The sequence below is a fragment of the Pipistrellus hanaki genome (assembly GCF_964339955.1).
Source record: "Pipistrellus hanaki genome assembly, chromosome: 7".
Classification (NCBI taxonomy): domain Eukaryota; kingdom Metazoa; phylum Chordata; class Mammalia; order Chiroptera; family Vespertilionidae; genus Pipistrellus; species Pipistrellus hanaki.
Window position 1 is genome coordinate 53742871 of NC_140509.1, and position 25999 is coordinate 53768869.

Genomic DNA, 25999 nt, shown 5'->3' on the forward strand with positions numbered 1-25999 from the left:
TCGATCCCCAGTAGAGGACGTGCAGGAGGCGGCCAATTGATCATTTTCTCTCATGATGGATGTTTCTATCTCTTCCTCTCCATTCCTCTTTGAAATCAATAAAAAAATATTTTAAAAAATGGTGCGGTTATCATTAGGCTTTGCTTCATTAGGATGCCATTCCCTGCCCACCCCACCCCCCAATCCCCAGTTTTCCTTCCCAAAACATTGTGGGTCCTGGGCTGCAAATGGTAGCCTTCATTTCACTAGAAATAAGAAAAAAGTAAAGATGTAAGTCATAGATTCTCCCCTCTCCCAAATAAAGCAGTGGAACTGTTGGACATCTATCTGCCTATCCTTTTGACTGACACTTTGGGGGCAAGGGAGTGGGCAATGAGAGTGAGAGGGTAGGGAGTAAGCTACTCTTGTTAAAACACATACCATGGGCTATGCATTTTATATGCACTCAATAACTATGAAGTAGGTACTACAGTTATTTCCATTTTACAGGTGAGAAAACTGAGGCTTAGAGATAGATTAGTTTCTTGTCCAAGGTCAATAGTAAGCAGGCGAGTCAGAATTCAAAATCGGGACATTTTGACTCCAAAACTGCTCTCTGAATTACTGTTTTTTCATTGAAGTTCGTTGGTTCCCAGATTCCAATAATGTTGAGGAAGGATATGACTCTAATATAAAAAGGTGGATAGATTTTAGGAGTAAAACAAACAAGCTAGGTTTTGTTTCTTGTTGGTATAAGGTGGAAGAACCTTTAAACAATCACTGGAATATCAAGCTAAAATAAAATAGCCATTAGTAGTTTTTAAACTCTATGCAAAAAAATAAATTAATTAATATCTACATTTATTTCAGTGTACTGACATGTAGTACAATGTTTACTCATATTTCTAAAGTGAAATGTTTCCACCAGTACAAAGGTCACTTTATCACAACAAACAAACAATAGTCCAAGATTCTAAACTGTAGAGGGCCGCCTGACAATCATTCTGAGTGGTAGTACATATTTCCATTTATTTATTTTGGCTATTATATTTCTCTTCCTGGACTAGGATGTAAGCATGTTATACCATATTTACTTGTCCACATTGGAGGCACATGGACATCCTTTAAATTGTCAGCTGAGCCCGAGGCATTGGCAGAGTCCGTGTCCCCGTTACAACCCCCCAAGAGGGCTTGGGGTGACACTCAGTTTCTGACTTACCTTTGTCCAGGTGTCAGCAGGGGCGGGTCTAGATATGCAAATCCAGTAATGCTAGGACCTAAAGAATGCAAATAAGTTCCTTTGACCCTATAAAATAAACCTGCTGCATGGCTCGGCTGAGAGGATGGAGCCCACCCAGTGCCCAGCTTGATGAATCTATTTCTGCCTCTTGGTCTCTTTCTTTCTTTAATTTCTTAATCCCCAGCTCCTCCACTCAGGAACCCGACTGTTTCCTTTTCCGTGATGGAGATGGACGCGGAAAACGGAGAAACAGGCCCCCCTCCTCCCCCGCACTAAACATTGCTCATTAATAGACTACAGACCCAGACTTGACCACTTTATCCTAGAAAGGTAAAAGTAATAAATCCAAATGATAACAATATTTATTGTATACACTACTATTAGCACTTTATGTTTTTACTCACTTAAACCTCATACAAGATTATAAGGTACCACTTTTTATCCTAATTTTACGGAAAGGGAAACTAAGTAAAAAAGAAGTAATAAGTAAGAGTCAGGGTCGTAAGTTAGGGCCATGATTAGGATTCAAAAGCACACTACTCAAGAGCTAAAAAGTTCTCCATAATATACAAGCACTGACAATCCTTACTATATGCTCTGGCCCCCATTCAATCTGGCCTCAAAGAGTGATATAAATACTATGTAAACTATTGCCTACATAAAAAAATATTTACAACTACAACTAAAATGAACAATTATTGAAGTATGTATAAAAGATCTAATAGTCTTACTATAATTTTTCCAGATGATAGAAAAATACTTTCATGAGATTTTAAAGGCAAAAGCTAGTAATCTAAGACTTTTTGGTAAAGAAATCATGAATCAGAAACCTGGTCGACGTTATCACTTCTGAGGCCTGCTGAGTCCCATTTAACAGTAAAAAGGTTGCTAAAAAGTGTACTTCATATTAAAGCAAACTTTCATGAGAAAATGCAGCAAAAAGTCATCCTATAAAATAAAAGACTAATATGCAAATAGACCAAATTTTAGAACAACCAAACAACTGAACCATCAGTCACTATGATGTGTGCTGACCACGAGGGGGTGTGTGCAGAACATGGTGGGTGTTGGTTGCGACAGAATGGTGGAGCAGGTGAACAGGGAACCAGACCAAGGTGGGGCACCGGTTGCTGTCATCAGGGCGAGCCTCTGGTGATTACTGAAAATCCTTTGCTCTCGCCCGGCACTCGCACCTGCTGTCTGTGACCAGCGCCAGTCCCAATCACTCAGCGCCATCAGCGGGTGTGAGGGGCAACTGCTGGCCCTAATCACCCGAGGGCTTCTTCACCTCCTCCTGCTCCTGAGGGGCGATCAGGGCAGCAGCCACTGCTAACTCGCTGACGGCGCCAACCCCACTTGCACCTGCTGCTGGCACTGGCCCCAATCGCTCTGCACCATCAGCGGATGTGAGCAGGGCCAGCGCCATCAGCACGTGGGAGTGGTGGCAGCAGAAGCAGGGGTCCTAGCAGACAGAGGACTGGGGCTGAGGTGGGAGGGACTGGGTGGGGTCACAGAGGATGGGCTGAAACCTGCCCTTGTGCCTACTGCAGCCTCACGGCCCACAGTTCCTTTCAAGGTGCATGAATTTGTGCACTGGGCCCCTAGTCTGTTTATAAAAGATCAGAAAGTTAACCAAAACCTTGTAACTACTGACATGCTGGACTGGGCTGATAGTTCTATCAAGTTAGTATTGTATTAAAAGTTTATCTCAAAAAGACTTATTCACTTTGTATAAATGGGCCACGATAGGTCATTTTCTAATTTTTCAGTACCACCAAAAAGATTTGCACAAACTTAGTTATACAATACTAAATATTCCATACAATAGGAAAAATAAACAGGGGGGAAAAGCACACTCAATTTCGCATTTATAGCTGAATACATGGAAATAAGAATTTCCCTCCCATTTTTAATATATAAAATTCAGTAGATTCCAAAATTCTATTATTAAAAAGTCTTTTATGAATATATAATTTTAGTGCAATTTACATTAAATACCCCATTTGTTTCATGATGCTACAAAAATCTTCAAAATTCTGGGTAAAGAGGGCTATCATAATACCTGGGTTCCACTTAAGTTATCAGATCAACTAGCGAACCAGTGCACAGATTCATGCACCAATGGGGTCCCTCAGCCTGGCCTGGGGATCAGGCCGAAACCAGCTCTCTGACATCCCCTGGATTGTGAGGGCACAGGCCAGGCCAAGGGACCCCACCAGTGCACGATCGGAGCCAGAGAGGGATGCAGGAGGGACCATGGGAAGGCTCCAGGGCATGTTTGGCCCATCTCACTCAGTCCCGATAGGCCAGACCCCAGCAGTAAGCTAATCTACCAGTTGAAGCATCTGCTCCCTGGTAGTCAGTGCACGTCATAGCAACTGGTCAACCAATCAACTGTCTCCCCCCTGATGGTTGGTGCACTTCATAGTGAGCAGCTGATCAGCCTTAGCATGTCATTAGCATATTATGCTTTGATTGGTTGAACGGATGACTGGACACTTAGCATAAGTGACTGTTATGGTGGAATGACCAAAACAACTAGTCTCTATAATGTGCACTGACCACCATGGGGCAAACGGTCAATGCAGGAGCTGCCCCCTGGTGGACAGTGTGCTCCTACAGGGGGAGTGCTGCTCAGGCAGGAGCTGGGCTCACAGTGAGTGCAGTGGCGGTGGGAGTCTCTTTCACCTCCATGGCAATGCTAAGGAGCAGTGAGCAGGCGGATGGTAAGGAGCGAGGAGTCCCGGACTGTGAGAGGGTGCAGGCTGGGCTGAGAACCGCCACCCCCCCAAGTACACAAATATTGTGCACTGGGCCTCTAGTGTAGGATAACTGAACAAAACTGGAGAATGCTGGTATTAGAAATGACACAGGAAAGAGGGACATCATGGGAATGGCAAGGAATGGTCTACAAACTATTTCTACCAGAAAAAAATGAAACTGCTGATTCATCTACTTAGGGTGATTGTAATTCCCCAGCAAACTTTGACAATGTCTAGAGATATTGGTTGTCACAACTTGGGACAATGATATTGGCATTTAGAGAGTAGAGGCCAAGGTGGCTGCTGAACATCCTACTATATATATCTGATAGTCTCCCACAACGAAGAACCATCAGTCCAACATGTCAGTAGTGGCAAGGTTGAGAAAACCTAATTTAGAGACTGTGCTGTGAACTTATAACACTTACCTCATAGTATTATGAAACCTAAATATAAACATTTAGCATGGGAAGCTATGTACACACTATCCTGACACATATTATGTGCTCAATATGGAATAGTTATTACTATTATCAGTATTACTACTGTTATCTACAGTCACTGATTCTGGCTTTAGGAAAGCTGGAACAGATGCAACCCTATTTTACTTGCCCCGGTGTAAAAATATTAATAACTTTTAAGACACTGAAAGAAAGACTGTTTTTGAAGAATATAGCAAAAAAGTTTGAGTGTCTATGTAGACATAAGGTTTGTATAAATAAAATGTGGATGTACACTATCATTTGGGATTAAGAAAAATTAGTTCTAGATGTTTATTTACAGTAAGAACAATAGTAAAATATATACAGGATAGGACAAAGGTAGGTTTACAGTTGTCTGCTTTGAAAGTAATTAATACTACAAGATTAAACTCTGTTTCATGTACTCAGAACAATAAACCTACTTTTGTCCCACTCTGTATTTTTATTCTTTCTTTCCTAAGCAGGATTCCCAGGAATATCAATTGAATACTTTTTTTCATAGTTATTACAACAAAATATATTTTTAATACCCACAATTTTTAAAGTCAGAACCATTCTATTTATAACCAAGCACTTCCCTGCTATAATTTTTCTGAGATTAGCTAATATGACAGCAATAACTAAACATGGTTAGACACTGTAATATATATCTATTGATATATATATAAAAGCCTAATATGCAAAGTGTCCCCTTGGGAGTTCAACCAACTAGGAGTTTGATCGCATGCTATGACATACGCTGACCACCAGGGGTGGTGCGGAATGAAGAAAGGCCCCGGCCAGCAGCTGGTAGTCAGGGAAGGGAGGCCCTGGCTGGCAGCCGGCAGCCACTAGGGACCCTACCTATGCACCAATTTTGTGCACTGGGCCTGTAGTTATAACTGTCTTTCCTCCCCAGATACCATATTATTATATTTGTTATCTTTTCAGTTTCCTTTTTATTCTTATACCAATAAGAAGTGTTTCTAAAGAAGTAAAACCTTTACTTATAAAAAGATAAGGTGGCACCATTCAATAGGATAGTGTTTTCTCCCCAGTTCTTAAAAATGCCAAAATTCTCAAATTAAGAGTCCCTCAATTGAATTCATAGAATCTGGAGGCAAAAATATCAAAACTAGATATAATAAATGAATTTTACAGGAAAATGACTTTTGGAAATTTTTAAATGTATTTTTTATTCTTTTACTCAGGAAAAAAAAAAAGCTTATGACTTTAAAAGGTTGGAGAATTTAAGCAAACACTCAGTGGTTTTGGAAATGTAGTTTCCATGGCAACCAACATGGTCTTCTTTATATAGCATTATAAACAGATGGTAAAGAGTGGTCATGTTTGTTTCTTTGCCAGTATATCAATAAAACTGCTATAACACTGTATTGAGTACACTAGAACTATTTAATAAATTTATATGCTAACCACAAAATTTAGTAATTTACACAGACAAATATAATTACCTAGTATCTGGGTGGCTTTTTTTTTCCCCCCTCTTTATAATAAACACATGAAGGTCTTGAACAGCAAAGTCACTATACTCCATAGAGTCAACAGTCTTCCTTGGCAAGACTTTGTACAAATGTTTTCTCAGCACTTGCCATGCAGGGCATATCACCACAAATATGATTCTGACAAGGAGAATATAATGGATTAAAATAATCAAAGTGGAACTATATCTGTGTGTGTGTGTATATATATATATATATTTTTTTCCCATGGCCACCTTTTTTTTTTTTTTTTCTAGGTGAACAGCAGCTTTATTAGTGAGGCTGGAGTCCTGACAGACCGCACTGCGGAATGCTCCCCAGTGCTAAGGGATTGTTGGGACAGGCCAATGCTGTGAGCAAGGACAACGGGATATATAAATAAAGCTTTGGTGTATATTCAGGAAGACAGGTTAACACTGCGAGACAAATACTGCACACCACACCAGCTCTCAATGGGAAGTGGGTTTTCGGCTAAGTGATGGAGTGCTGGGCTGCTCCGAGCCCAGCAGAGGGAGGAGGCGTCTAGGGCCGAGGCTCCACCTGGCCCTGCCGCTTCGCCTTCATCTGCAGGTACCGCCCTTTGCCTTCCTCAAAGCGCTTCTTCTCTTCTTCAGTCTCAGGCACGAGCTGGGGCACCGGCAGCGACCTGCCGTCCTGGCTCAGGGACACGAAGTTGAAGAAGGCACTGGCGGCCCGGTAGCGCCGCTGCGTGCTGTGCAGCACAGGGTCGGCGTCCACCAGGACCTCGATCTCCATGGACTTATTGCTCGTGAAGTTCATGCGCCCCGAGATGGTGATGACACAGCCTTTTCTAATCTTGTCGTGGAAGTTAATGGCGTCCACAGAAGCGGTGACGATGTTGGTCTTGCAGTGCCGCGCGGCCACGATGCCCGCCACCTCGTCCATGAGCTTCATGGTGACACCTCCGTGCATGAAGCCATGCAGCGTGCAGTCTGAAGGCCCCGCCAGGTGGATCAAGCTGGACTGGCTGTAGCTGACCGTGTTCGGCCCTGGGTTCAGGCCGGGCTGGACGATGTCCTCGTTCCTCCACTTGGTCTCCGTGCGCTCCAGCTTCTGGGCCTCGTAGCGCCTGCGGCCCTCCTCCTCCTGCTCCTGCCGGGGGTACACAACCGGAGGCACCTCCAGGACCTTGTCCATGTTCTTCAGCGACAGGGGCACGTACCACAGGGTGGCCTTATTGGTCAGCTTTTTGGTACCCGTGAGGATGTTCTCAGACATCACGTGCACCTGCACCTCCACCGAGTGCTTGGAGGTGTAGGTGATCTCCGCGCTGACGTGCGCCACCTCGCCGATGCACACGGGCGACAGGAAGTCCGTGCGCTCCACCCGGGCCAGGACGGTCACACAGCGCTCCCCGTTCTGGCTGTTGCAGTGCCGGGTGCTGATGATGACCCCCGCCTCCTCGATCATCTTCAGGACAGTCCCTCCGTGCACGTTGCCAGCCACGTTGGCATCGTCGGGATGCATGATCCGGCAGATCTGGAGGGCGGATGGGGTCTCTCCGGTGGGGCCCGTAATGCTGGCAGTGGTGGTGGTGGCGGCGGTGGCGATGGGTGGTTTCAGGAGAGCGCAGGTGTTTGGCAGTCCCCTCCGGGAATGAATGAGCCTGGGTCGCGCCATGGAGAGGGAGGGAGGGGCCCATGGCCACCTTTTCTTAAAAGAACAAGGGAGAAATAAAGAAGCACAAGAGTTTCTTTACAATAAACTATAGGTTATAAGCAAATGGCCAAACTGATGTTTAAAAGTCAGATTCCATCCCATGTGCATAGTGGCTTTCAAAAATGCAGGTACTCTGAATTCCAATGGTTTAACTGTGGTAACTTGCTAGGTACTATTTGCTATAAAAACTAAATTAAGCCAACAAACTATAAATGCAATTATTTTGGCAGTAAAACTTGAACAGCCAACTCCTGCAGGTATGTTCAACACATCTGAGGTAGGGTCCTGTATCAGGAGGCAGTCAGTTAGAAAGTGCTGTCTATGAGCCTGTAACCTGTAGGGGCATTGGTGATCTTTTTTTCTTTTTTTTTAATTTTATTTTTTGCTCTGTGCATTTTTCAAAAATATATTTTACTGATTTTTCACAGAGAGGAAGAGAGAAGGACAGAGAGCTAGAAACATCGATGGGAGAGAAACATCGACCAGCTGCCCCTTGCACACCCCCTACTGAGGATGTGCCTGCAACCAAGGTACATGCCCTTGACCGGAATCGAACCTGGGACTTTTCAGTCCGTAGGCTGACACTCTATCCACTGAGCCAAACTGGTGTCGGTATGATCCTTCTTAGTAGGCCCATCGTAGAGGCCTTGACATATTTCCCAAGCTGGATGAGGAATGTTTTTACCTTAAAACAAAAACCTTGAGACAGTATTTACTATTTTTAATTATATAAATGCCATTTTGATTACATTTATAAAACCACATTTTCCCCCTCTCATGCATCTATCCCTAAATTTGCTGATTTTTATCTTTTATAAATTCTTTCTATGCTTCCCATATCAAAGTAAGTTCACTGAAAGCGAGATATTTCGTTGTGCAAAACAATCCATGTTGGGATATATAGAAAAAGGGTATGCATATTTATGAAAGAGTGAATTTGGGTGATATAAAGTATATCATGGTTTAATTTAAAAATTTTCCGTTAAAACTGGTAGAGACTGTCCTAGATTTATATTTGACTCAAAACTGGGGGCAAAAATTTTTAAATTATACTCTGCTTCTTGGCTGAGCTATAGTGAACTCCACAATCTACCAAAAACTCTTGCCATAATACAGTTTTTGGGAATTATTTACACTGGGAGAACCTAGGAAAGAGCCTCTTGACTCATATGGGGCTGGAGAGTCTGCTATAAAATACCAAGGGATCCCTCAGAAGCCCTTTCAGAGGGTTTTAGTATGCCTTCTATACTTCTTGTAGTGTAGGAAACTAACAATGAAAGCCCCTAATTTAGCTTAACTTCTAAGAGCAGTTCTCAACTCTGGTGACAAAACAGAATCACACGAAAGACTTTAAATATAACAATACCCACATCCTAGAATATGCCAACTTAGGCAGAATCACAAGGGTTGGAGTCCAGGCACAAGTATTTTAAAAATATTCATGTGTAATTCTAATGTATAGCTAGTATTAAAAAAAAAAAAAAAAAAAAAAAAAAAAAAAGAAAGAAAGAAAGAAAGAAAGAAAGAAAAGAAAAGAAAAGAAAAGAAAAGAAAAGAAAAGAAAAGAAAAAGAAAAACCCACCAGAAAGACTGTGATTCATGTTTTCTTTATCCCTGGTGAGAGAGAGGCCTCAAATCACCATCATCTTTTCAGGATACACTATTCAGTGTTAGATTTCCTTTTCATTACAGAGGCACATGACCGAAGAAAAGGCCTAGTTTTATTTTTATACTAGGGGCTCAGTGCATAAATTCATGCACTTTGAAAGGAACTGTAGGCTGCAAGGCTGCAGTGGGCACAGGGGCAGGTCTCAGCCCGTCCTACGTGCTCCCTGGTCCCTCCCATCATGGCCCCCGGTCCCCTCTCTGCTGGCAGCCCTGCTCACACCTGCTGATGGTGCAGAGCAACTGGGGCTGGCACCAGCAGCAGGTGCAAGCAGGGCCAGTAGTGTCAGTGGGTGGAGTGGCAGCTGCTGCCCCGATTGCCCCTCAGGAGCAGGGGGAGGTGGAGAAGCTCTCAGAGGTGATTGGGGCTAGCAGCTGTTGCTCGCACCCACTGACAGCGCCAAGTGATCAGGACTGGCACTGGGTGTTGGCAGTGGGTGTGACTAGTGGCTCCAGCACCGGCTGCAGGTGCAAGAGGGGCCAGTGCCGGCAGCAGATGCGAGAGCCAGGTGGAACCATGGTGCCCAGGAACAAAGAATTTTCAATAACCACCAGAGGCTTGTCCGATGACAGCGAGTGGTGCCCTGCCTGGGTCTGGTGCTCCCGTTCACCTGGTCCACCATCCCACTGGAGCTAACTCCCACCATGTTTGGCGCTCCTGCTATCAACACCTACCATGTTCTGCACGTGTGCCCCTGGTGGTCAGCGCACATCACAAAGACTGGCTGTTTGGTCTATTTGCATATTAGAGTTTTATATATAGAGATTTTCAAGTTTTAAAAAATGTTATGGAATTTACTGGGGTGACATTGTTTAATAAAACTATTGTAGAGGAATTCAACAAAATACAAGAGTGAGGTGTGAAATAGCTTTCCTAGTGAACTATTCCAGATAGTAAGTTTCATCTCTTACAAAGATTATTGCTATCAGGAAGATTTGTGGATAGGGAACTTATTTTCACTCCTTTTCATATGTACTTAGTGTTTGAGCGGGTTACCAAAATAAATGCTTTCTGGGTTTCCATGCACTTAACAGGTATTCTAAAAAACTGACTTAAATGATGAGCAGTATAATTCTCACTTATTACTTCCCAGATATCATATTTTCATTTTCAAGAATGCCCTTTAAACTATCACCAACAGTAGTGAAAATTCAGGAATTTAAAGAAGGAAAAGCTGCAGGATAAAAAGGACACAATCCATCCTCTGTAGCCATATATAAAAAGAATTTTTAAAAACCTGCCAATACACTGTCCCCTAAAGAGAGCAGAAATGAATGTTATCTTGAGCCACATATCTATCCATAGCAAAATTATGCCATGTAGAAAAATGCAAATATCTGGTAGATTGTGATAATAGTTCTTATGGCTTCCTCCTTTCAAATTATTTACATGAAGACCTAGGACTTTTTGCTTGATATTAAATAGCAAATATAAATAAATAATTATAAACTCTCCAAATTGTCAGCAATAGAGATTAGGGAAAAGAGAGTACAATTAAATAATTTCAAAGGATAAACCATGAGAACACAAGGGTCTTATAATTGATTTCTATATTTCTGTTTGTTTTCTTACATTTCCACAGACTACTAAAATTTCCACAAGTCATTTATTCTTTCCCTGTGAAACTTTATTTGACTATTTGTATCTCTAGTGCTATTAACTCATCATAATTTTAGATCAAATCCTCATAATATAACATAATTGAGGTTTAATTCTAAAAAATTTCAAAACACACAAAAAACAGGAAAAAAAAATCATCCTAATGCATTTGGGAAGAAACAACCTATTAAAGAGACTAAGTGTGTCTGGCAGAATTCTAGAGATGACAGAAAACAAGAGGAAACATTTCTTAATGTTATTTAAATATGCACACAGGAGACAGGGAGATGTGCTAGGACAGAGACTCAACAGGAACTCTAGTCTTCCTGCACATAAAATAGGGCTTCATTAACAATAAAGGAACAGGTGTCTTGGGATCCATTTATACAGGCTATTAACTATTATGAGCTGCTGGTACCCAAATTTATTTTAGTACTAGGCGACTGATTAATAATAAATACAAATTGAAATTTCATCTATTAGCAAGAGAAAGCAATGCCTAGCTTTCCAAAGTCTAATTTAATACAAAGGTATTTTTCTATGGACCACGGAGGATACTGGAGTTCATATACAATATTTCATACGTCCAAAAATAAAGACCTTCATATTAAATCTCATTCAGATGTAAAATAAATAAATAAATAAATAAATAAAAATGAAAAATGGCCTTTGTCTTCACCTAACAAGACCAAACAGATTTTGTTTCCTAAGGACTAAATTTTTACTCAACTTAGACACAATGCAACAAATATGCACATCCATCTTCTGAAGGCTGGGGGAGGAAAGCACACACACCAACTCACTGCCCTAAACCCAGTGCATTTCACCACATTTTATACTACTTATTCTAAAAAACGAGCGGCAATGATTATCCTCTGACAATTTTTACTGCCTCATCTCTAGTTGCTGAATAATAAATTAAATGTTTTGAACATTTATGAAAAGTCATCTGTAAAACTTACTAAAATATTTAGAATGTTAGTTGGAACTGCAGCAGGGATATTGTATTTCAAAAATCCCTCCCCTCCCCCCCTCCTTTTTTTTTTTACAGAATAAGAACAAAAGGTAGAGTGAGGCTAAGTAATTTACCTAAGGAAACATAATAGCAATATTTACCACATAAATTTTCAAAATACTATTATACTAGTTTTACATATCATCCAAAGATGTGAAAATCCAATGTGTTAATTGTTGTTTGATGTTATTTCAAACAGCTACATTTACTTCATCTAGTTTTTTTAAAAAAAATCATTTGGTTTATACACATGTATATTTTGATATTGGTATTATTTCCACTTATTCCAGAAGTATTAAGTTTTTTGTGACACATGCTATAGAGAATAAAGATGGTATAGCACGATCCAAATTCACATGTATCTATAAAAAGCCACTGCAGAAATGAAATGGTGAAAAATCTGAGAGATTGATGAGCAAGCCAAGGATAGAATCATGATTCTTAAAAATATGATGATAATTTAAATGGAAATACTTTAATAATTCCCAACGTCAGCAAAACTGACATTTCTGAACTGGATAATTCTGTGTTGTAAGGGTTTGTGCATTGCAGGCTCTTTAGTAGCATTCCTAACCTTTACACTTGATGCCAGTAGCATCCCCCAGCTGTTATAACCAAAATGTTTCAAACATTGCCAAATGTCCCTAGGAGCAAAGTCATTCCTACTTGAGAAACACTGGATAAGACAAATGTACATCTTACAGCTCCTTTTCAAGTTAATGATACATTCTAAGTATCACCTAGAGGCAAAGCAAATCTAGAGCTTTAGTATTTTTGTTGTTGTTAATCTTCATCTGAGGATATTTTTATCCCCATTGATTTTTAGAGACAGTGAAAGAGGGGGAGGAAAAGAGAAAGAAAAATCCATGTAAGAGAGATACACCCCCCAACCCAGGCCAGGATCAGGCCTGCACCCTAGGTACATGCCCTTGACCAGGAATCAAATCCAGATCCTTCGATTTGTGGACTAATGCTGTAACCACTGAGCAATACCATCCAGGGCATAGTATTCTTTTAAAGATAGCTTTGCTTCTGAGTATTAAAGCATTATGATATTGAGTAGAGGAATAAAATCACAAATTCAATATCAGGGTGTGGCTTGGGCTTTGACTTAATTGTTTTTTTATACTAACTGCCCAAAAAGTCCAAAGAAATATGAATAGTTCCATGTTTCCAATGGAGGAGAGGTTATCATTCATTATATTAAGGTTTTATAAATAGCTCCACCACCCCCCACCAAGAAATCCTTAGCACTTCGTTTCCTACTCTTCTAAAATATAATAACCTGCCATTCTGCTAAGGCACAAATTTCAATCAAGTACAATTCCAGGCTGGTGTTCAGGGACAAGCCATTTAGTTCATGTATAACATATATTGTATAATGACCTATGAGCATTAAAACAATGTGGTTTTGTTTTCTGTATATTAATTTTGCAGAGAAAAATCATCATAAAACCATTCTCAAATTTCACATTTCCAAAGATCTCAAAAATTCTGAAGGTTTATTATACTGCAGATTTCTAAAAAATCAGATCAAGAATCAAATAACATCATTGATGTTTCTATCTCTCTCTCCCTCTCCCTTCCTCTCTGAAATCAATATGTTAAAGAAAACATAAAAGAATCAAATAATTGAGGTGGTAGGCAAATGTCTAGCCTTTGTAATACATGAAAGTATTGAACTGATCTCTACCTCATGCATCTTCTTGCTCTCTGCTCTAGCCTTCACACCTGCTGAAGTGTGAAACTCTGAACAACTGCTTGCTAATGGTAGCACTTTATTAAAAATCCAGGGCATAGGCATATGTAAGTATTCTATAAGAAGATCGCTAAGAGAGAAAGATGGAAAGGAAAAACCCAACTGGTGTGGCTCAGTGGTTGAGCACTGACCCATGAACCAGGAGGCCATGGTTCGTTAGATTCCTGGTCAGGGCACATGCCTACATGCAGGCTTGAGGCAGCCAATCAATTATTCTCTTTCAGCATTGATGTTTCCTTCTTCCTTTATCTCTGAAATCAATAAAAAAATATATAGATAGATAGACAGATAGATAGATAGATAGATAGATAGATAGATAGGTAGATAGATAGATAGATAGATATAGATGGAAAGGAATGTTTCAGAATCAGCCACCAAACAGGAATTGGCTCAGGATCAGATTTTAAAAGTATTAGGCCCAATTAAAGTATGGTGTCCCCTCTGCTTCTAAGAACCTACCTACAGGCTGTATGTTTTGTTTTTTTTTAAGTATGAACAATGAATGAATTTGAGAATCGTAATCATCAAGGACAGTGCTGCTCATTTTGGTTTTGCCTTCACGTGAAAAGTTACCAAGTGGTCTCCCTTTCTCATACTCAACAAACTTGTTTCTTCAACATTGTGAAAGAAGAGAGCCTACAGGCTGAAAAGTTCTGTTAATACTGTTTTGTTTTGATTCTATATATATAGTGATATCTTCAACATTAGAAATTTAGATATAATTTGCTAAATCTGAATTTACATACTGGGCAGTATTTCCGTTAACAAATCTAATTGGAAAGCAACAGTTTATAGTACATTATAATTTAATTTCAAATGTTAGAGATACAGAAAAATCTGAGTTAGATAAAAGACAACTTATTTTTAGTTGCAAAAAAATTGCAATGCCAAACTAGTTTGCATTTAATGCTATAATTTACATATATTACAATATTCATGATACATGATAAATACCCAAATCCTATTTGGAAAACATTACTTGTGAAAAAAATTAGAATTTTAACAAAATGGTGCTTCAAATTTTAAAGAATGTTTTCACTGAAAAATTAAACATACCAATTTGAAAAATGATGTGAATCCTATTACTAATAACTTCAGATTCCTTTGCTATTTCTTGAATAATTCTAAATATTAAAGGTAAACACCAAAATAGTATGCTAATAAACTTCTAAATTGATAAAATAAATAAATGAGCACCTGCATTTACATATTATGGACATTCCACACAGGTACAGGATTAATTTAACAAAGGATTCGTTAGTTATAACAGGCAACATGCTGCCACAAATTAAGTAGAAAGAACTCCGAAATAATGAATGCTTTCTGACCCATTTCACTTAAAAATTTGTGCTTCAAGAAAAAAATTTAGGGTTGACATTTTCTACTTGATTCTACAAATGTCTTTTCTCTAAAGTATTATTTCACTTGAGTAACAAATCACCTAATTATCTAGTTCAGAATAAAGGAAGAGACTTCACCACTGACTCTACAGAAATAAAAAGGACCATCAAAAAATATTAAGAACAGCTTTATACCAACAAATTACACAACTTAGAACAAAGGACAAATTCTTAGAAACACATTTCCAAAACTAACTCAAGAAGGAGAAAATATAAATTGGCCTATAACAAATAAAGAAACTTCAATTAAAAACCTTCCCACAAAGAGAATCCCAGGCCAAGATGGCTTTGTTGGCAAAATCTATCAAATATTTAAAAAACAAATATCAATCCTACACAACGTCTCACACAAAAAAAAATAGAGGAGAGAAACTTCCTAACTCATTCTATAGGGCTAGTACCACCCTAACAAAGCCAGACAAAGACATCACGAGTTTTTGTTAAACTTGTGCTCAGTAAACTATACATCAATATCCCTCATGAATACAAATACAAAATTCTTCAACAAAATATTAACAAATGAATCCAGCAATATATAAAAAGGCTCATACCGATGACCAAGTGGGATTCATTTCAGGAATGCAGTTTACTATCCAAAAATCAAGTAATGCAATACATTGTAGTAATAGAATACAGAACTAGAACACATAACCATTTTGACCCATGATAAAGCTGACAATATTTTTTGTAGAAATTTTTAGCTGCTAGAAAAAAGCAACCATTAGAAGAGGCAAGATACATATTTCTACAAAATTTATTACTTAAATCTTATTAAGTGATTTAAGGAACTCAGTGCCACTAATAAGCAATTTTAAAGTACAGAAAGAATCCCCAAAGATCTTCAACAATGAGAAATAATCTCTGAAAAATAAACCACAGCTTTGAACTTCTGAGATGTGGAACCACTGAAAAGGTGGAGTGATAAAGGAGCAAGAGAGACCTTTGAGATCATTACCTCACATTCTGTGATTATAGTTAACTCTGGATTCTGCTGGAGTTGTGGCAGGTTTTGGTAAAACTTACAGAATTATCATCCTGAGGTCCAGATATTTTTAGTACAAATTACTGATAAGGTTTTGAGTCGTTGAAAGAATATTCACCAGTGATTAGTGGGATGCGTTTCAGTGAAAGCATTAGCAACTCTTCACTAGACCTTCGCACAAGATCACCTGTAAAAGTGACCTCGATTTGATCAAAACAAGACCATGTAAAGATCTGAATACACTACCACTGAGAATTTCATCAAAACAAAGCTTCTTGATCTGCACTTTCTATTGGGAACTTTGCACTCAATAACACCTGCAAAATTAACTAATCTTCAAAGACAGCATGGTGTGGTTTACAATTTTGAATTTTAAGTCTGCTATCTGAGCCTGGCTGGAGTGTATTTCAAAGATAAAGAAGTGCATATTTAAAAACAATGAAATTTTAATTTTTCCTTCTCCAGTAACAATTCAGGGTATTCCAGTATAAATTTTGTTCTTTTTCATTTAAGGAACATCAATTCTAGACTGACATAATGTATTTTACTGCCACCTCTCAAGAGGCAGAGGCAAGATCTTTATGATGCTAGGAAAATCTGGGCACCTGTGAGTGTCCAGTTTCCAGGTCACAATCAAAGCAATCCTCCTTTTTTCTCTTAAATATAGATGCAATAAATGTATTAAGAAAATGTCAACTACCAGAACCCACAGAAAAGCATACTGAATATAAAGTTTCCTTGTAAACATCATTAAGAAAGGTCTATTTATAAGTTAGCATAGTTATTCAATTTGGAATAAATGGACAAATTATTTTTACCAAAGGATTGAAATACCCAAAATTCAGGTATAATAGAAAATGAAATAGTATAGTTTAGATTTTATTTCTAATTCCCATATTAATGGGAACAAACAATCTATGATTAAATCAAATATGGCCAGATTCAAGGACAGTTGGAAGTGGCAAAGAAATTATCTATATTCTCATATTCTCATTTAACTCAACTGACAGTTTCTCTTATAATCTATTAAAGAATTATTCTAGTACTTTTCTCAAAGTAAATGTAAAATGCTTCCTGGCAAGTTGATTTAGGTTGTTTAGGAGTGAAAATACTTCTGTGGAACATAAATATGGTAACTATCTATTGTAGCTGGGTCTAAAGTGTCTTAGGGTCTATAATATTACACATACTAATTCCTTAAGGAATTATTTATAAGTTAAACAGTTTATCAGAGTCTAACAAGAAGGGAGGGGATCTGTTATCTCTTGAGCTCCTATTCTGATGCAGGCACTGCTAGAAATATGCATTACCTCATGTAATCGTCATAAGAACCCTTATAGACAGGCATTTTTTTTTTTTTCTCCTGACTTACACAGAAGGAACGAGATATTCAGATAAATTGAGTAACTTGCTTACAGTGGGTTAAGGACAAAATTATGAAAGATTCTATTCTTTTAAAAGATTCAGTTATAAAGAAAGTAGTAACCATTAATATACTCTGCTGGTATAGACTTCCTACATTCTACTGGGCAGTGGGGAAGGTGGTCAAGGCAAGATGCTCAGGCATAGCTTTCTTTTTTCATCCTGGCTCTTGGTTTCTCTCTCTGTTGTACACTAGTGTTTTAAAAGACCATGGTTTCAATAAGAATGAGTAGGATCACAAAGTATGGTAGTATAACTATTCTAAGAATTTTAGGTAGGCTGATTTTAGGGAAAATTCATGTCAATTGGATTTAGTTATGGGGGCAGGGTGTAAAGGGGGCAAAAATTATCTCCTTGATCAAAAGTATATATCATTTGCAGCAACCTGGATGGAACTGGAGAACATCATGCTGAGTGAAATAAGCCAGTCAATGAAAGAGAAACACCACATGACCTCACTCATTTATGGATGATAAAGAACATTATAAACTGAAGAACCAAAAGATAGATATAGAGACAGTAAAGTAACAAGCAGACTGTCAAATTACAGCAGGGAGGATAGGGAGATCTGAGGTAGATAAGAGATCAACCGAAGGACTTGTATACATGCATATAAGTACAACCAATGGACACAAAGCTCTGGGGAGGGAGGGCATGTATGGGGGGGAATGGTATATGTACACAGATAATAATGTAATAAAAACAAACAAACAAAAAACAGGTTCATATAGGTGAAATAAATGGTGATGGAAGGAGACTTGACTTGAGGTGGAAAACATACAATATGCAGATGATGTATTATAGAACTAATAATATAGTTATGTTAACCAATGTCACCCCAATAAAGTCAAGCAAAAATAAAAAATAAAAAAGTATATGTCATCAATATCATATAATTCATGCCAAACCATAATCCTTCTATATTTGCAAGTGAAAAAATTTGAATTACTTGGTTCCAATCAAATGAATAATAAGTTTAAAGCAGAATTTAAGTGACCACCTTCAAATTCTAGGCCTTGCTTTTGCATGTTTTCCAGTATATATAGGCAACTGTAAAAGAATTGCAAAACTAAACCTATTCACTTTACTTTTTTCACTTAATAAACCTAATAATCCATTGGATGAGTATATTGAGTAGTGCTGAGTAAATTCCTAGTCTATGAGGCAGATTGAAAATAATAGACCATTAAAAGTTTAAAGAACTAAAACTTAAAATGAGTTTAACTGAAAAATAATTTTACCTCATTTACAGTATACTTTAGATGATTGGATGATTAATATAACCTACTAGAAGCCCGATGCATAAAGATTCGTGCTAGAATGGGCCTTCCTTTCCCTAGCTGCTGGCACTGCCTGTCTGCTCCAGCCTCACCTTCCCATGCTTCCCAGAGGCCCTGAGTGGCTGGGGTGGTGCAGAACGCCTGCATCGTTGCCATGGCAATGACTCAAGTGTCCCGTCCTGCACCCATCGCTTGGTGCCTGAGTATGCAAATTAACCCTCCAGCTTTGTTGGGTTGATTTGCATACTCACTCCTGATTCGCTGATGGGCATTACAAAGGTATGGTCAATTTGCATTTCCCCCCTTTATTAGTGTAGATAAGTAGGAAGCAATTCACATTTTAGGGGTTTTTTTCTGAATTTACAGAGCCTGTAGTCTTAATCTGTTCTCCACTGTTCTTATATTCTCGCATGAATAACCAGGAATTCTCAAGCTGGGCCTAATCTATTTTTCCTTTAAAATACCATCAATAACTTTTATATAAAGCTGAAAGGAAAAAGAAGCAGCTCTGTAGGCTTATCAGATGATAACCTAAGAGTGTTGCTTTTTATTTTAATGCTTGTCCTTCCCTTCCCCAACAAAGAAAAAGAGAGATTTATAAAGTCATCCAGGAAGGACAAACATTAATAATTTCCCAAGTACTTAAGAGTAAAACTCCTCTTTTATTGAAAACTTTAACTTTTTATTTGCACATAATTTTGGGCTTACAGAAAAGCTATAGAACCAGTACAAGGAATCTCCATGTGCTCTTTACCCAGATTCCCTAAATGCTAACAGCTTACAAATTTATTATTTTGTCAATATAGAACTCATTTTTGCTGACATGAATGCCCTTTTACCCTTAAATAACTTACTTCCTAAATAATGTATTTCCTAAAAACAAGGACAGGCTCTTACATAACTACAGTACAAATATAAATATCAGGAAATTAGCAGTAATACAATATTATTATCTAATCAACAAACCTCATTTTGTCTCAATAATGTCTCTCACAACAAAAGAAAATCCCAGATCACACACTGCAGCCAGTTGTTATGTCTCTTTAGTTTCCTTTAATGTGGAACAGTTCTTTAGTCTTTTTTTTTTTTTTCTTTTTTTCTTTGCTAGTAAAATTTTTGGAGAGTATAAGCTAGTTATTTTGTAGAAAGTCCTCCCTCCCCATTTTTATCTTTTCTTAATTTCCTCATGATTAGATTTCAGGCTAAGCATTTTTGGCAGGAATACCATGGTAGTGAAGTTATGTTTTTTTCAGTACATCATACCAGGAAGCCAAAACATTAACTTATCTCAATATTGATGATGCTGGGTTTGCAGCTTTTCTAAAGTGGTGTCTGCTAGTTTTCTCAAGTTCCTATTTTCCCCTTTGTAATTAATAAGAATATTATGGAAGGGTACTTGGAAACTATCAAAATATTCTATTACTGACCAAACCTGCACCTATCAATTTTAATAACTATTGGTGATTTTTTTCCTAATACAGTTATTACTATGAGGGATACCAAATAGTGACTTTTTATTCCTATTATTCCTCGACTTTATTTATTTTTACAATATCTTTTTATTGATTTCAGAGAATAAGGGAGAAGGAGAGATAAAAACATCAATGATGAGAGAAAATCATTGATTGGCTGCTTCCTGCACACCCCACAGGGGAAATGGAGCCCCAATCTGGGCACATGCCCTGACCGGGAATCGAACCATGACCTACTGGTTCCTAGGTCGACATTCAACCACTGAGTCATGCTGGCTGGGCTATTCTTTCTAATTTTATAGTTGACATTACATTTTCACACAGAAATTTATCTTCTCCCTTATCTGTTTTATTTGTACGAACACATGCATTATTTTGGGATCAATTAATTATAAAATTCATTCTTTTCACTCCTTTATGGTCACATTGTTTGAAATTTGGTCTTTGGGAGTTCATTCAATCTGGCTCCTGTGTCCTTTGGACATGTCCTCATAATTTTTTTTACAGCATTTCCTACTTTGAATAACAGAAAGAGTTCAGAGTCCTCCTACCTCACAGGGAGCTCTGATTCTTTGTAGTGAAATGTACACTTTACCACTGGGATGTCATCATTTCTAAGTCCTCTCTGAAAAAAGAGGAAGGAAATAGATGTGTGCAAATATATTTATATATCTATATCTATCTAGCTAAAAATAAGTTTCTTTGGCTACCTCCAATTCAAACTGCTGGAAATGTTAAATATGAAGTCCACCTTTTTTCTTATTATAATTGTTCTAAGAGATAAATGAATCTAAAAAAAATGGTAACAATATTTATAACATACATAAAAGTAAAATGTATAACAATAGTATTACAAACAATGGACCAAAGGATTGGAAGTATACAGTTGTATGTTTCTTATACTATAGGCAAAGTAGTATAAACTTATTTGAAGGTAGACTATGATTGATTAAGTAAAAAACTACTGGCAAGATAGTAGATTTGAATTCTGCTATGCCGATAATTACTTTAAGTATAAATTATCTAAAGATACCAACTAAAAGACTAAAGTTGCCAGAGCAAATATAAAAGCAAGACTCAACCAAATGCTGTCTATAAAAAAATCATCTTAGAATATATAGAAAGATTAAAATTAAAGAATGAAACATACAGATTAATCAAAAGAAAGGTAAAATATCTATATGAATATCAAAGTAGATTTCAATTATGGATTATTAGCAGTGAAAAGGGGTGTTTTAAAATATCTTCTAAATCATACAAGTCAAGTAATCAAGAAAATATAACAATCATAAATGTACTTTAACTCTTAATTTGCTTCAAATATATGAAGCAAGAATAACAGACCTGAAAGAAGAAATATTAAATCTAAAATTACAGTTAGGAACACTCTTGTCTCAGTAATCAACAGAGGAAGTAGATAAAAAGTGAGTAAGGATACTGAAGATGTGAATAACACCATCAACCAACTCAACCTAAGGGACATTCACCTGACAACAGAACTTACATTCTTTTCAAGAGCACATGAACGTTCTCCAAGATAGACCACATTCTAGGCTGTAGTCAAATCTCTGCAAATTGAAACAAGCTGAAATCATACAAAGAACGTTCTCTGACTACAAGAGAACTATAGGAGAATTAAACTAGAGCTCAGTAATAGAAAAATATCTGGAGTATCACTGAATATTTTAAAATTAAAACTAAATTTCTATGTAATTTATAGGACAAGGAAGTTATCACAAGGGAAATTAGAAAATATTTTGAATTAAATTAATATAAAAATATAACATCAAAAATTCAGAAATGGCCCTAGTTGGTTTGGCTTAGTGGGCAGAGTGTTGGCTTGCGGTCTGAAGGGTCCTGAGTTAGATTCCAGTCAAGAGCACATGCCCAGATTGCCTGCTTTATCCTTAGTGGGGGGTGTGCAGGAAGCAGCCAATCAATGATTCTTTCTCATTAATGTTTCTATCTCTCTTTTGCTCTCCCTTCCTCTCTGAAATCAATAAAAATATATTAAAAAAATTCAGAATGAAGTTAGAAATTTATAGTGCTAAATACTTATTAGAAAAGAAGAAAGTTCCCAAATCAATGCTCTCATTTTTCATGTTAAGAAGTAAAAAAAAAAAAAAGAGCAAAATAAACCCAAAACAACAAGCAAAGGAAATGATTAAAGTATAAACCAGGGTGGAGATTATTTTTTTTGCCAAGGGTCATTTGGGTGTTTATAACATCATTTGTGAGCCATACAAAATTATCAACTTAAAAATTAGCCTACCAGTGGCCAGACCCGGAGCAGCTGGTTGTGGAACGAACCAGAGCAACAGAGGCCAGGCCCGGAGCATCCAGGCCTGGAACAGCTCGCTCCTCGCCTGCCCCCGCCCCAAGGCTGCCTCTCAGACATGGCTGGAAACTTTTGCGGGAACTTGAGGGTCTGCTGAATCAAGAGATGAAGGCTTGGATATGTTGAGTTAGTATAGCGCTGGGGTGTTGATCTGTGAGTGCCTTGTGCGGGGCCTGGATGAGGTTGGTTGACCTATTTGGAAATGTCTTTTGTGTGAAGTGTATCTTTGGGCATGTGGAGGTATTATTGATATGAGAAAATGCTAAGTAACTGATTTACTATCTGAAAAGGGATTTACTATCGGGAAAAGGGAGGGAGGAAGAGACTGAACATAAACTGTGCACCTATGGATGAGGACAATGGGGGAGGAGAAGGGGGCGGAGGGTGGGGTGGGAACCTGGTGGAGGGGGGAAGAAATGAGGAACCTTTGTAATAATATGAACAATAAAGATTGATTTAAAAAAAAGAAAAGAAAAGAAAAGAAAAGACAATGAGTATAAGATCAAAATGTTTACAGTAGGTATTTACTAGAAAGCAAAATCCTTAAAAATGGAAAATAAGTAGCCTTATTTGGATATGCGGTCAGTTATATAAAATACATTGCTGAATTTTATTAAACAGTGTGATAGCTTAATGGGTATTTTGATTTTCTTGTTATGTCTATTTTCTGAGTTTCTGCAACTAATAGATATTCCTTAAAAATGAGAAAACAGCCTAGCTGGTATGGCTCAATGGCTGACCATTGACCCATGAACTGGGACGTCGGGGTTTGATTCCTGGTCAGGGCACATGCCTGGGTTTTGGGCTCTATCTCCAGTAGGGGGTGTGCAGAAGGCAGCTGATCCATGGTCCTCGTTATTGATGTTTTTCTTCTCCCTCTCCCTTCCTCTTTTGGAAATCAATAAAACAAAGTTTAAAAAAAGAAAAAAAAAATAGCCTACTATATTTGGGCAAACATTTAATTAACTTACCCCTAATACCTTGGCAGGGCCAGACCAAATGATTTCTCCAGCCTTATAGACCTATGGGCTGGATGTTTCCATCCCTTGCATAAATTAATGAAATAGATAATAGAAAAATAGTAAAATCAATAAAACAGAAACAAATTCCTTGAAAGCATAAATAAAATTGATAAACTTCTAACCAAAATGACGAAGAACTAGAGAAGACACAAATTATAAATATCAGGAATGAAAGAAACTCACATACTTCAGGAACATAAGGAAGTACAATATTACAAAAAAGGTTATTCTCATAAATTCAACAAATTGGTTACGTGAACAAATCCCTTTAAAAGCATAAACTATGAACTCAAGCAAAATAAATAAAAAACTGGAATAGTCTAAGCCCAAATGTCTCCCTACTAAACATTTAAGGAAGAACTAATACCAGCTCTTTCAGAAAATATTGATAGAAGAGGGTACACTTCCCAACTCATTTTATGAGGTCAGCATTAACCCGATACTAAAATTAGACAAAGAGAACTCTGATATTAAAACCAAAGATATTATACCCTGGCTGGTGAGCTTCGGTTGGTTGGAATGCTGTCTGGTACTCCAAGAGGTGGAGGGCTTGATTCCACTCAGGGTGCATAGTCAGGTTATGGATTTGATCCCTGGTCAGGGAGTGTACAGATGTTTCTCTCTCACATCAATGGTTCTCTTTCTCTCTCTCCCTCTCCCTTCCTCTGACTCTAAAATCAATAAAAAAAACCAAAAAAACAAAAACAAAAAAACACAGCAAACACTCCTAAGGATATTATAAGAAAATAATAAGATAAGAACCTTCATGAGATTAGATCCAATAACTGTCAAAAAATATTAACTAATCAAACCAAGCAATATGTAAAAAAGAAGGAAACTTCCTCAGCCACATAAAGAATATCTACAAAGCCCCACAATCAACGTATTTAATAACAAAAAGATAAAAATTTCCTGCAAAATTTGGAACACATATAAATGTCTACTCTCACCACCACTATTCAGTATCATACCAGATATTCTGGCAAATACTATAAGAGAAGAAAAAGAGATAAGATGACATACAGACTGGGTGGGGAGATGTTTCTATTTCTAAGACATGGTTATCCACATAGAAATACCAAAGAATCTTTTATTAAAAAGCTAATAATGTAACTAGTATAACAGTTAGGTACTTTTCTGAGTTCCCATATACAGGAATCAAAACAATTTACAAAAGGATATTTGTATAATGAAGAATAGTAGACTTAAAAATTGATATTAAGTAGACTTAAGACTCATTGATATTAAAAAGTAACTTCAGCCAAAACCAGTTTGGCTCAGTGGATAGAGAGTCGGTCTGCGGACTGGAAGGTCCCAGGTTCAATTCCGGGACAACCAAGGGCATGTACCTTGGTTGCGGGCACATCTCCGGTAGGGGGTGTGCAGGAGGCAGCTGGTCGATGTTTCTCTCTCATCGACGTTTCTAGTTCTCTGTCCTTCTCCCTTCCTCTCTGAGGAAAATCAATAAAATATTAAAAAATAAAAATTAAAAATTAAAAAGTAACTTCATGAATATTAGATACATGCAGAAAGGTTATAACTATACTGGAGATGTAGATATTTTAAAAATTAAACTAAAAACTGACAAGCTGATCCTGTATTAAAATGTCATTTTGAGCACGGTAAACACTCTTCTGTGTCCTACTAAGGCTCACAGCAGGACTAGACTTACATTTAAATCATCCACATTATTTAGTAATTATTCATTTTTTGTTAAACTTTAATATGGGCATTTATGTCATCAAACCACAGACTTGGAAGATATCCAAGAGCTCACTAGTCCAAATCTGCTCATTTTACAAAAGAACCAACCAGGGTCAAAGGAAGTTTTAGACTTGCCTAAAATACCTCATGATCTCAAGATTAGCGCATGGTGTAGTACTAGCTGTAATATTCTAACATCAAGGCTAACCGAATCATATTTAACCATGAAGAAATATTTTTCAAAGGCTTAATCAATTTTATTCTTTTATCATAAACTGAATTTTCCGAGTTTAAAAGAGAGCATGAAACTTAACTTGCAATATTTTTTTAGAGTAATAAAGGAAATCTTTAAAATACTTCTCTAAGATCTAAAGTAATAAAAATTTAAAAAATAAACCAGGGAAGTCCAAAGTTAGGGTTTTCCCTGCTAGCCTTCTCCCATAATACCGTAGTAGAGGTACAAGAATAGTACATCTGAATTCCAGGTAAGGAAAAGAAAATCACTAGTAGTGCAACTTAATCCACAAGCTACCATCTCCTCAAATAAATCTGATGGGTTTGTCAATTTTCTGCCAACCACTGCACTCTACTTTAGTATTCTGACCATTTTGAACTTGATCTGACTTGACCTACTTAGACCTTGACATCTGGAAACTGTGCTGTTCCTCAGCTTCTCCCCACCACCTGTGAAAAAGACCAGAAAGACTGACTGCTTGGCT

The 25999-nt window shown here is 37.7% G+C and overlaps 1 protein-coding gene across 3 annotated transcripts in view; it reads right to left on the reverse strand.

The window, feature by feature from the left end:
• Positions 1-25999, reverse strand: part of PDSS2 (decaprenyl diphosphate synthase subunit 2) — a 173846-nt gene that overhangs the window by 126480 nt on the left and 21367 nt on the right. Inside the window, exon 2 of one of the 3 annotated variants that reach the window (XM_084890547.1) lies at positions 5944-7615. The exons of 1 other annotated variant lie outside the window; for it this stretch is intronic. In XM_084890547.1, coding sequence (XP_084746673.1) covers positions 6464-7582 — 1119 coding nt within the window. In that variant the 5' untranslated portion in view covers positions 7583-7615 and the 3' untranslated portion in view covers positions 5944-6463. Of the gene's footprint in view, positions 1-5943; positions 7616-25999 lie in introns of those variants that run through there. One more of the 3 variants, XM_084890545.1, reaches the window with a different exon arrangement.